General features: G+C 42.8%; 1 protein-coding gene across 3 annotated transcripts in view; it reads right to left on the bottom strand.

Annotated features, from left to right (window-relative positions):
• The window catches only part of LOC133527946 (uncharacterized), a 46,473-nt gene that overhangs the window by 3,283 nt on the left and 29,815 nt on the right, over nucleotides 1-13,375 (bottom strand). For all 3 annotated transcript variants that reach the window (XM_061865150.1, XM_061865149.1, XM_061865153.1), the window contains 5 exons: nucleotides 12,750-12,871; nucleotides 8,241-8,440; nucleotides 5,920-7,196; nucleotides 5,098-5,372; nucleotides 1,823-3,271 (listed from right to left, as the gene is read on the bottom strand). In XM_061865150.1, the coding sequence (XP_061721134.1) occupies nucleotides 1,823-3,271; nucleotides 5,098-5,372; nucleotides 5,920-7,196; nucleotides 8,241-8,440; nucleotides 12,750-12,871 (3,323 nt within the window). The remainder of the gene's footprint in view (nucleotides 1-1,822; nucleotides 3,272-5,097; nucleotides 5,373-5,919; nucleotides 7,197-8,240; nucleotides 8,441-12,749; nucleotides 12,872-13,375) is intronic.

The raw sequence follows: 13,375 nt of genomic DNA, 5'->3' as shown, positions 1-13,375 counted from the left end.
TTTACTAAGTGTGAAATATGTGGCAAGCGAGCCACTCGAGAAAATCACGAAAAAAGGGATTTTATGGCGAAATTTCCCTTGGATAAAGACCGGTACGTATTGCTTTAGATACTTTTGACCTTATTTTGGTGCAGCACGCTTTAAACACATCGAAAATTTGATATTTTATATTATTTTTAGTTGTGAACTAGGGATGTACTAAAACTATCGATAATTGTATGTTTATTTGTATATCAGTGTAAGTAATTGAATAAAATATGTGAAATTTCCTGAGAACTTGCATGCAATATGACACAAAATTAATTCGTCGAAGATTTTCAGTGGAAAATTATCTATCATCTAAGCGTTAATGGTCATTATTTGACATCATGTTTTATATCATGACATATGGGTTGTTGATAACTGGATGCTGAAAAATATGATTTATAGATGCATATTAGCGCTAAATAATCAGTTGATCATCTCATTAGCAAATACTTGGAATATAAACTGTAGATAAAGTCATGTTTGTCCAAGGCTGTATGTTTTCAGATGCAGGCAGTGGGTCAAATTTGTTGCGAACGAAGACCTGACGATACATCTTTCCATAGAAAAGTAACATTTATTGAAACATGTATGTGCAGAATATTTTGAAAATAAAGCTTTAAATAAAAAATAAAACACGACTTAAAAACTGTATTAAAATAATTCGGGTCCACATTAAGCCCGACCAGATATTAGTCCACTCAAAGAACTATCCACTATATAACATAGAACTTAAATGTGGACTCGATGCTAACCTGATTTCGAGTACAAAATTTGTAGACAGGAGCCTATGTTTCAACTCTCCCCATTTTATCGATATCGATAAGAATCGCAAGCGTGTAGCGTACTACACTATTTAAATCGGTTATGTTGGTATTATGGTTCCTTGACAGTTCTTTGTCGTAGATTTTGGTAATGATTTGCGAAACAAACCGAGTCCACTCGCTAGTATGGAAGTCCCGTCTCTTAAAACGTAGTGATTATATGCTCTTTGCTTAACAGTTTGAACACAGAAATCTGTACATTTAAAAGCAAAGCAAGGTCAATATCTAGCATATAAAAACAAGTTAGTTATGTTATACAGGGTGTTTCTTATCCATATTATGCAGCAACTTTTACAATGAAAAAACTCCCAAAACGCAAGAAAAAATTTACTGTATGACCAATTTTTTCCCGTAGTAAAACTTGCTCAGATGACCTCAATAATCACCTTGGATTTGATTAAAGGTTGAAAAACAGCCTGTATATCACCTACCACATTTTAGGCAGAATAAAGGAAGGAAGTTCCCTAAGTTCCTCTGAGCTCATGTGAAGAGTGTAAAACAAACTGCTAGTTTGATATGCTTGGTTCAACAGATTCGCACGTTTATGGTACAGTCAGCGTCAAATACTTTGTAGCAGTCAAAGTGGCCAAATAGTTCGGTACACCATACTAAATATATGGTGTACCGAACTATTTGGCTACTTTGGTTGCTACAAAGTATTTGATGCTGACTGTACTAATCAGTAAAGTAATTACTTGGAGATGTTCATACAAACTTACAGCTTTTACATGAACGGCGTAGGTAAGTCAAACTACAGTAAATTCAATTTGATTCTTAAAACAATGACAAAATATGGTTCGGTCGTCGCCGAATGACCAAGTCTGTTTTTGTTTTACGAAAGGAATATATTGTCTTTGAAAAGGGTTTTTCCCTAATTTTGTTTTGAATAAATGTATTTACAAATGACTTGTAATAATTGTAATGATAATAAATTCATATTTGTCATTTTAAAAATGAGAGAGGTATGTACTTACGAGCTAGGCGGCGCTGGTCCCACGGCAATTTTGTTCTTAGTAGTCAATATGATGTTCTTAGACGTCCCGACCACTGTTTCAATCTTCTTGCTCGGTTTAGTCGTCACCGAGCTCTTGCTAGCGACTTTATCAGGTTTGCTCTCTGGCGCAGGCGCGGCAACGACGTCTGTTAAATCTACGGAGTCGAACACTGCGCTCGAGCTCTTAGTAATGGTTATGGTCTTTTTCGGTTTCTCGGCTGTTTTCTTAAGTATTTCCTTTGCCTTTATGTCTTTTAACGCATTTAATTTTTGGAGTATACTAGGTTGTTTCTCGGGAGGTTTTTTAGTCGTGTTTACTTTGGAAGGTGTAGCCTGGGGGGTCGGCTTGGAAGAGCTCGATTTGGGGGTGCTCTGGTAGGGCTCGGCGGTTGTCTGTCCGCTGAGGATGCTCTGGTAGCGGTCGGCCGGGATCTGCACCACGTCCTTGAGGATGGACAGCGGGTCCGCGTCCACGGGGCTGGCGGAGCGGGAGCTCGAGCTGCTGCCGCTGTCTACACGGACGGGTTTCTCCGTCGGTTCAAGCGCCGGTTTCGGGGCGACTTTCTCGGCCGGTTTGGGAGCAGGTTTCGCCGCCGGCTTAGGTGTGACTCGTTCCGTCGGTTTCGGAGCCGTTTTTGGCTCCGTCGGTTTCGGAGCCGTTTTTGGCTCCATCGGTTTCGGAGCCGTTTTTGGCTCCGTCAGTTTAGGAGCGGCTGCGTGCGACGCCGAATTAATGGCTATCTTCGACTGCGCAGATTTTGGTCCCGCGGCGGGTGAGACCCTTTCGCCGGCGGGTTTTCCGGGGGCGGGGCGTGCGCCCCGGCCGATGGAGACGGGAACGGAGTCCACCTTGCTCAGCACCTCGACCATCCCGGTCTTGCCGATGCGGATGATGTCGCCCGGCTTGCAGACGGTGGCGGGCGCGTGCTTCGGGGCGAGCCTGGCCAGCCGGCGCGACGGCCCCGGGGCCGGGGGCGGGGCGTGCGGGTTGCCGTCGCCGATGTAGTAGTCCACGTCGAGCACGGGCTCCACGCGCGCCGGCCGCAGCGGGGTCTCGTGCGGCATCTGCAGCTCGAGGCGGGCGCCGGTGGCGGCTGTGAGCGTGACGGGCACGGGCGGCGCGGCGTCCTCGTCGTCGCTGTCGAGGCAGATGGTGCCGGCGGGCGGGCCGGGCGCGGGCCTGCTCCCGGCGACCTTGATCTTGGCGGCGCCGGGCGCCGGTGGTGCCTGGGGCGCCGGGGCGATGGGCACTTTAATGTTGGTGAGGAGTCGCTCGTCCTGCAAGAGCCGCCCGGCGCCGGCGCCGGCACTGTGGAGCGGCAGCGGCGCGCGGCGGGGCGGCGCGGGCTCGGCGACCACGTGCACGTCGTCGTCGTCGGGCAGGATGCACTCCTCGGCCACCGCGCCAGAGTTGCTGGTGTTTTTTATCCTAGATAATAAATACATACAAATCATTATTTATCTTTCCGGCCTCACCTAACTTCGAGGTTGTTATTCGAATTAGAAACGGCGATAAATATAACAATAGCCTACAGACAGACCACCTGTAAGCGGAATATTGCGACCTAAGAACCTTCCGTATTGAGCATTAAGTAACCCCTTTGTCTCAAACGCCAGGAGTTGCTCAACAGAGTATGTTTAAAAAAAACCGGACAAATGCGAGCCGGACTCGCCCACCGAGGGCTCCGTACAAATGTAACTTTTTTTTAATTCCTATTTTTTATTTTTACAAATCTATAATTTTCAGATTATCCCTGTATTTGTAGTATAAGACAATATTACTTGTCAAATTTCAAAGTTCTACGTAAACGGAAAGTACCCTAGTATTACATTTTGATAACCTTGAGTATCGAAATATACCTTTTTTTGGGACATAATCGGCCGTATCTTTTTTGACGTTAACTTAGAACTCTGAGAAGTTTAATTTTTTCACAGCTTCAAACGCTCTTTCTCGGTACCTTCACACTAGGGATTGCAAACCGGATTGATTTTCAATCCGGCCGGATCCGGTTTGGTATAGGGATATTAAAGTTAATTAAATTACATATTTTTCTAGTTTTTTGCGTAATACGTATTCCTAAATCTATAATTTGAAGTTAATAAATAACTTCTTAACAATAAAACAGAACTTGGTAGTAAAAAGACTAAAAAGTGTTACAATGTCTAAGTATATCAGTTTAATAACAAAATATAAAATCGGTCATTTATTATATTTAACCATTCAGAAGTGCTCAAATTTTCGATTACAGTTATAAATTTGATTAGTTTCCAAGCCCGATGATGGGATGTAGGGTGGGAATTGGAACTCCTTGTTCTTTGTAACGTTGACATCCATTCTAGTAAGACAAGAAGATATTTTACTTTTAACCAAAATGATATTAAATGTGCTCCAGTATCATCTTGCTTTAATTTTTAGTCCGAGAATGTAGCAGACTCTATGATAAAAAAATGAACTTTTTTTTTACAGGAAAGTATATTGGTCAAATTATAGGGAACAAAACACGACACGACGATCTCATGCGTAAAATAATAGAGTGTAGGATTGAAAACCATCGCAGAAAGACTCCCTAAGAAAAGTTACTTGGATGAAATAAAGAATTGGCTACACGTAGAGTAGCATGTACCAGGAGATAAAGGAAATTGTATAAGATTGAATGAGATTGTAAAGAATCAATATTTTATCTTATGACACAACATTAGCTTTCTCTTTAGCATAAATTACAAATGCCTTCCATGGCATCTGCATCCTTTAATTTTTCCTTCTATTACAGTATTTATGTAATCGTCATATCGTGCCACCAACACGAAAGAAGAAGAAATCCTCTTCTGTTCCCATTTATCCATTGATCCGGTAGCTCTTGAAAAGTGCCGGATCCGGCCGGATTACCGGATCCGCCGGACCGGATTGCAATCCCTACTTCACACGTTCCCGAGATAAAAGGTCTTGATAAACGGACGGACAACAAAGTAACCCTTATAGGGTTCAGTTTTTCCTTTTGAAGTACGAAACCCTAAAATCGCTAATTTCAGAAATCCCCAGGAAATCGATTTTAAACCAAACATAAACTCTTGCTTCCTCGAATCCAAATGAACAGAAAAATAGATATAGTAGTGATTATAAGCGGTAATCTTGATGCTGCTCCGATAATGAAGAGTTACAGAAAAAAATGGTCATGATATGTATTCAAAGCCTAATTGGAATTAGGCACATTTGATTTATACAACGGCTACCCCGTACAAATAAGCAATACTCACAGGCCCACAGGCACGACGACCGGCGCCGCGATGACCGGCGTGACGGGCGTCAACTTCACGCGCCCCAAGTTAGCTATCATCGGCTTCCTCTCCTTAGGCATCAAGTCCGACGTGACCTTCGGTTTGAGTAGACCCTGTTTAGGCTCAGGGGTGGCCGTGGCGACGCTAAGCTTTTTCTCGGTGTCTGAGAGTGCTTTTTGGTTTTGTTTGTTGGTCTTGGCGTCGGCGGTGGGGCCGCTGGTGTGCAGCTTTTTGAGGATGTCGATGCCTAGAACCTGGTGAGAAAATCCATGATAGATAAATGCTCTATTGCGGCGAGACCGCGATAAAATTGAGACAGCGATAGAACTGGACCTTACAGCATTTAATTATGTATTCTTAGCCAAAATAAACGCGTTGTATATATTTTCCTATTGCGTACAAAATAAAATAGATATAGAACCGTATTTGTGCAAATACGGCGAACCGAATAGGCACCATAAGTTACAGTAACTTTCAAATTGTTTTCGTAAAGACAGTTTGAAGTTATTGCTATGGTCTTTATTATATTTTAAAGACATATTATTGTTGCGAAATGGGCACACTGCCTGCTGGCGGTGAGTCAGAGATGTTTTTTATTTGTAGGGTTTTCTTTAATGTATACTTTTAGAGTAAGTTGATGAAGCCTGTTGCAGATTTTACCGCTGTATTGTATTGTGACGAAGCCTGTAGCTGATTATGAGTTTGTGTTCACCTGACGAAGCCTGCGTTTCGGGTATAAAATTATGGTCCCTGAATAAATGTACTTGTACCAAATAGTTAGGTAGTAATGTTAGCAGTTACCTGGACAGCGATGTCGTAGATGGGTCCGCTTTCGATGGGCTTGCCGGTGGCCTCGGTCTCGCGCAGCGCCTTGCTGGTGCTGTACCGCGCCGCCAGCGTGGCCGCGTCCTCGTCCAGCATCGGGTTCCCGGCCAAGTATGTGTGCGCCACAATCTTAATGAAGTTCTCGTTCGTGAGCAGCGACGGGTGAAGCGGGTACTTCTCTTCATCGCCCTTCTTTGTCGAGGGCTCTTGTTTGACTGTCACGGGCGGTGGCCGACTTTCAGGCACGATATCGTCGTCGCTTAGCAGAATACTTTCTTCTACATTTATGGATTGTTGAATCGTCTGCGCTAGCTGCTGAGGCGTCTCGACCGGTGGGATTTCGGTCGGTTTCTTTTTACTCTTCGGGCCCGGTTTGTATTTCTTTTCTTTTCTTTCTACTTTTTCTGGCTCCGGGTTTCGAGTCGGCGCGACGATGAAATCGTCATCGTTCCGCCAGTCGTCGTCGTTGAGATCTATAACTACGTCGTCCGCTATAGTGTCGAATTTCTTCTGCGCTGACACGGCCGCTCGCCTTTTCCTTTTTACGTTGGCGTCCGGTTTGGAGGTTAGATCGCCAGTGATGGTTTCTGCGTCTTCTTGTTCCAGTGGTTGATTGCTAGGTATCGTATGTTGTACATCGGTGAGGGCCGGAGGGGTCTGTATGTTGGTGAGGGCCGGAGCGGTCCGTATGTCGGTGAGGGCCGGGGTGGTGCGTATGTCAACGAGGGCCGGAGGGGTCCGTATGTCAACGAGGGCCGGAGGGGTCCGTATGTCGGTGAGGGCCGGCATGGGCGGCGCCGCGACGGGGGAATGCTTCCGCAGCAGTATCTGTGCGATGGCCGTGGCTGCCTCGTCCCCGGGCGGGAGGCTGCTCAGGTCCCCGCTCGCGACGACTTGCTGGACAGTCGATATAAGTTTGGACAGGTCCCGCGACGTTCTCCTATTATTGAAATCGTGACTGACTAGAATCTGTGAGATCTGGGCAACGATGTCGGTTTCCTGCCCCCTGTCCACGAAGTAGTCTGGCTGGCTGCTGGTGGACGGCTGGGGTGTGGTTTGGATCGGGATGCGGCAGTTAATGATTTTCTTCCTCCCTCGCTTCGGTTTAGGCTCAGTAGGCGTGTATTCTGCGTCGTTGTGAGGTTCCGGTTTGACTTCGGGCAGCGTCGACTTAACATTCGGAACCGGAACCAGGGGAAGGCTTCTTTTAGCTGCTTTTTTCTCTTTTTTGGGTACTTTACCCTGCGGCATCTCTGCGAGAAAACAGTACAAATCAATATTATGAGAAATTCTCATCAAATCGTAGTGAAATCGTGCTAAGTGAACTCTGATTTAGCCGTACCAGCATCAGCTGCCTGTCTAAAACTAAATCATAATACTAAGCACACAGGGCAGCTTGAGGCAAGCTGTTGGGGAGTAACGACCCCACGGACCCGAGTGCTCTAGAGAGTCGGTCAGGGTCTCCGTCTCTGGCGAGTCTTCGTCGGTCGGAGTGGAACCCCAAGGGAACCCGTAGGACTCTCAGCTCTGGTTTGCCTTAATTAGCCATCCAGAGGGGAGACGTTAGAGCTATGCGCTCCAGGGGTGGAAGTGTTAAAGGGCATAACGCCGCGAGTAATTTCGGAGGATCACAATGTTATGGCAGGTGTCCAGAACTCTTAGCAATAGCCCAGTCTTATTTTCCACCCAAATTCAAACCATAGACCAGGACTCTTTCCATTTTTCTGCAATAGCCTCAAATGCCTGCTGAAACCGGCTTATGGGTATTATCATGAATGGGTTCCAGCAGGCGTTTTACATGACATCAAAGCTCTCCAAATGGCCTCTACGTGTTGGATCTATATCCCCACGCACGCCTTATAAATGACCGGGCTTAAAATGCCGAGGGTTTGTAACGGAGATACAAATAATAATAATTACAATCCTCTAAAATTACAAAAGCGTCTTCCCATTAAAATATCGTTTATATTTGAAATGGTTGAGAAAATATGTTATTATTAGTGACCCCCGGAAGCATAGATAGTAGTGGAACAAAGTACAAAAACCGTAATAGTAGAGGATAGTGTTCAGCTAATAAATAAATTCAGAATGGAATGCCCTCCCGCCATTTGTATTCCCTGATAAATATGACCTCGGTCTCTTTAAAACAGGCTGAATAGGCTAGTACTGAACCGGGGAGTTAGGTCCTGTCTTCACTGTCCATCAGGTGTGACTAGAGCCAATCGCCTATCAGTCTTTAATTTAAATAAAAGTTTGGCGGGCGCGTCTTGGCGTGCCGGACGCGGGACGGTACTGACGGTTGTGCTGCGTCTCCTGCTGGAACTGCTGCCAGGCGGCGGCGCGCTCGTGCTCGGACAGCGCGGCCTCGGAGCCGCGCAGCAGCGAGTCGTGCTCGTGCACGGCGTGCAGCGCGGCGTCGCGCGCCACGCGCAGCAGCACCACGTCCTGCACGCCCACCGCCACGCCGCCGGCCACGCTCGTGCCCGTCTCGTCGAACCTGACACGACATATTATCCCGTCAGACATATATGTACGATTCATTCATTCAGACTTGTCGCGACTCGCAACGCGTCGCATCAGTCCTATTACTAAAATCTAGACAATTTTTTTTACTGGTCGAGTCGGTCCGCCCATACCAAAGATTGGTACATTGATTGAGTAAGATGTGTAAAATCTAAGACATTTTCGTACTTTGAATTAGACAGGTAAACGAGATGGCGCTGTACGGTTATACATTTTGCGGTAACTCTGATTGACAAAAGTTGACATTTGCTAATTCAGTGACCACAAAACATATGGCGCAGTACAGCGCCAAAATCAAAATCAAAATCAAAACGTTTATTCTGTAAATAGGCTTAAGCTAGCACTTTCACATGTCATCTTATAACTATATATATATTCTATTTTAACATAAATGCATCCTTATCTTCTAAGAATTCCTTAAAAGTATAATAAGCTTTTTGTAAAAGCTGTCGTTTCACAATTGACTTGAATTTATTCATTGACAATTTCGTTAAGTTAGATGGTAACTTATTATAAAAGCGCACACTGTTCCCCATAAACGACATATTATTTACTCTATTTAAACGGAATCTTGGAATCACCAATTTATTTTTATTTCTTGTATTATAATTGTGTATGTCACTATTCAATTTAAACATTTCAATATTTTTTCTTACATACATTATATTTTCGTAAATATATTGGGAAGCAACAGTGAGAATATTGATTTCTTTAAATTTCTCTTTAAGAGACACTCGTGTGCCTATATTATATATGTTACGTACAGCACGTTTCTGTAAAACAAAGATTGAATTAATGTCAGCGGCTTTGCCCCATAATAAAATGCCGTAAGACATGACGCTATGGAAATATCCAAAATACACCAGCCGTGCTGTCTCAACATCTGTAAGTTGACGGATCCTTTTAACTGCGTATGCTGCTGAACTTAGTCTACCTGCCAGTGTAGAAATGTGCGTTCCCCACTGTAATTTTGAATCCAAGGATAAGCCTAGAAAAACAGCTTCATCTTCAAAATCTAATATTTCGTCTTTTAAAACAACCTGTGCGTCACTCGTGTGCTGGACATTAGGTAAAGAAAATCTAACACATTTCGTTTTCTTGGCATTGAGAAGTAAATTATTAGTAGTAAACCAATCAACTACAGAGGACAATACATCATTTATTTCACTTAAATCACTCTGTTTCCTTTTTACTTTAAATATAATAGATGTGTCATCAGCAAAGAGAACCAACTTATGCTTTTCATTAAGTATATAAGGCAAATCATTAATATAAACGAGAAACAAGAATGGGCCAAGAATAGATCCTTGGGGGACGCCCATTGAAGTAATAGACCCCGACGACTTAGTTTTATTTATGTCTACTTTCTGAATTCTGTTTATAAGATAGGACCAGATGAGATCAAGAGCCTTGCACTTCACGCCATAGTGGTTTAACTTGCGAATAAGAGTGTCATGATCAACACAGTCGAAGGCCTTCGACAGATCGCAAAACACGCCTATTGCATCTAGTTGTTGTTCCCAAGCTTCAAATATGTGTTTGATTAAGGTGGTGCCTGCATCTGTCGTTGACCTGCCCCGTGTAAATCCAAACTGATCTTTATAGAATAGTTTATTAACGTTAAAATGTGATAGCAATTGATCCAGAATGATTCTTTCAAAGATTTTACTTATTGCCGGTAGAATAGACACGGGCCTAAAATTTGTAGGGTCTTTTTTTGATCCGGATTTAAATAATGGAACGACTCGACTGTGCTTCATTAGATCGGGAAAAACTCCCGTATCAACACAAGTATTGAAAATCATGGCCAAGTGAGGTGCCATAGCATCCACTATCGATTGCAAAACTTTTACCGATAGGCCCCAAATATCTTCAGTCTTTTTTAAATTTAATGTCCTAAACGCTTTTACGACTGTTTGCGATGTAACATATTTAAAGCAGAAACTCGTTGGGCATTCCGGCACATTAGCTTTTAGCACATTTTCGGCCATAGAAGAGGACGAGTTAAGCGATCTAGTCGTTTCAATGGGGATATTTGTGAAGAAACGTTCAAATTCATTTGCGACGTCTACATCTGATTTTACTAATTTATCACCTACTTTTAGGGTAAAATTATGATCACGTGATTTTGCTTTAGCAGTCTCACTACTAATAATTCTCCACACGGTTTTGACTTTGTCGTTTGAGTCTTTTATTCTGCGTGCAAAATATTTGGATTTAGCCATAGCGCATATTTTTTTAAATAATTTACTATATGATTTAACATATTCATTGAAATTGGTGTCACTATTTACTCTTAATGCATATAGTTCATACAGCCTATTTCTAGATTTGTGTATTCCAGGAGTAGCCCACTCATCAAAACTTACCCTATCCTTGCGCTTAACTTTTTTAACTTTGAAACATGCATTAAATTCAGTTTCTATACAGTTAAACAATTTAGAATAATACAAATTAGGGTCCTCTATACATGGTTCAAGTAATTGAAGTTGAGATTTTATGTTATTATTAAAAGTTACCAACCTCTTTTCTGTGACCGGTCTGTAAAAAATCTCTAGGGGTATTTCTTCCACCTTACTATTGAAACATGCTAGTTGACCAAAGTGATCAGAGCCCAACTTGTTAAAAACCAGCTTATCGGTCGGGTCCTTCGTGCAAAAGATATTGTCTATGCAGGTTGCAGTGGTGTCCGTAACTCTCGTGGGTTCACAAAAAAGATTTACTAAGTTGTAGGACTTAAATAAATGTATTATACTGGACGATGTGCTGGATACTTCTAATAGATTTATATTAAAATCCCCACAAACCACAATACATTTTTGGCTGTTAAAAACTTTATTTAGGGCTTCCTCCATTATTGACTCGAATAGAGTGAAGTCCGCAGACGGCGGCCTATATACACAAATTATTATAAATTGATCTAGTTCTGCACAAGACAACTCAATTGTTTTCTCGACCGACAAGCGAACTACATCTTTCCGTTCTTTACATTTAAGATTTTTATTTATAATTATAAGAGATCCCCCACGAATACATTTCTGTCTAGAAAAATAGCTCACAACAGTGTGATTTTTAAAATTAAACATAATTTCGTGGCTTTTGAGCCAGTGTTCCGTAACACAAAGGACATGTACATTACAATTGTCAATAAATAAATCCACCTCCAGTTCCTTACTAGCTAGCCCCTGAATATTTTGATGAGCAACATTAATTGTCGACTTATTATTTTTATTAATTACTGAGCTACCGGGCTCCGGCGGAAGCGGGCGGCTGCCTGGTCCGGGACGGCGCGCAGTGGGGCGCGCGGCCACGGTCTTAGGCGCTGTCAACGCATTTAGTTTAAAGTAGGCGCAGCCGGCGCGCTGTCGCCTGGCTCCGCGCTACTGCCGTACTTGGAGCTAAAACGACTCGACGCGTACGGTTTGTCCTTCGTTATGCTATTCATAACGGGATCAATGTTATACGCTAATAACTTAGCACAAACAGAAATATACTTCCTGGGAAGGTGCGAATATTCGCGAGTCAGAACAAAAGTTCCGTCAATAAACTTATTCGTATCGAAATATGATACTTTATTATGATATACTGCCAGTCTATGTAAGATTGAGTTCAAAAAATAAATGTCATTGTTTCGTTCGAGTGATAATGTGTTTGAATAAGGAAACGCGGAAACAATTATCTTTCTAATATTTTTTTTTGAGATTTTTATTATGGTTTCGGTAAAAACGCTCAAGTTGTGTTTATTTACATTCGAACTGTCACTCAAATACACTACCAACGTTGAGTGTTCGTCAAACGATTCGGCGGCGATTTGTTCGCTAATACGTTTTAGAGAGGTATTCGGCATACAATTATTGATCACAACTTGATTCAGCAGGTCATGCATTATCACACCTAGCCCTATACCTACCCGGTCAGTATATAACACAGTCTTACGAATGGGAGATGGAGCCATGCGCCATCTATTTTGGATGTTAAACTGAGGGGCACTTTTTTTTCTTAGACTACCTCTCTATTACAATTATCTTTGGCCCATACCCAACTATCCATCAACCAGTGACAACTGACGACAGTCGAGATCAGCGACTCGGCGACAAACCGACGCAACGGAGTGCCTTCTCAAAAAATTACTGTCGAACTTGCTAAAATTGACGAGACGTTTGAGAGAGAATTAAAGTCCTATGTGCTGAACAGAGAGATAAAAGGCTGATAAGAGAAGATCGCAGTAGCGCCGGATCGAAGTAGTAGCAAACGCAAAGTGTATGACTGTCTCAAACATTTACCTGTATAACTCGGTCAGCTCGGCCATGTTGTAGTGTCTGTCGATCTGCTGCTCGTCCACCACGCGACATGACACCGCCTGTTTCGTCACGGCTCGTTCGTAGATCTTCTGTTCCATAGTGCCCTGCGAAAAACGGAGTTTAAGTCCCCGATACTAATATTCACTAACCTGTTTCTTGGTTTTTAGAACGTCTTATATCAGTGTGCGATAAGAATTGTAACACTGCATGCTAAATGTCTGGATTACTAACGAGAAAATTTTCAAACGTTGACCGTTCGAGTTGAAAAACAAAAACAAGTGCTGGTGGTTAGGAAAACTCTCGCAGCTATAAAGACGTTGATATCAATTTTAGCTAGTCTTTCTCCGGGACCATGAAAACAACGTCGCGTTCGAAACGTCGGAGGTAATTAACAAGCTTATTTTTACGCGACTTAGACAAGTATTCATAAACGTCTGTCAAATTTAACAAACCCTTGATAATCGTTTGTTCCTATCTCTCATTTTGTCATTTCTGTTTGTTAAAAAGAGACGAAATTTAACAAAGGTTTGTGAGAGTTTGCTACGTTTTATGAATAAGTCCCGTTTAAGTTACTAACAACGCGTAAAATTAAAAAAATATAAATCGTT

The sequence above is a fragment of the Cydia pomonella genome, chromosome 18, assembly GCF_033807575.1.
Source record: "Cydia pomonella isolate Wapato2018A chromosome 18, ilCydPomo1, whole genome shotgun sequence".
Taxonomy (NCBI): Eukaryota; Metazoa; Arthropoda; class Insecta; order Lepidoptera; family Tortricidae; genus Cydia; species Cydia pomonella.
The sequence above is the reverse complement of the archived record's forward strand: the minus strand, read 5'-3'. Positions and strand labels throughout refer to the sequence as shown.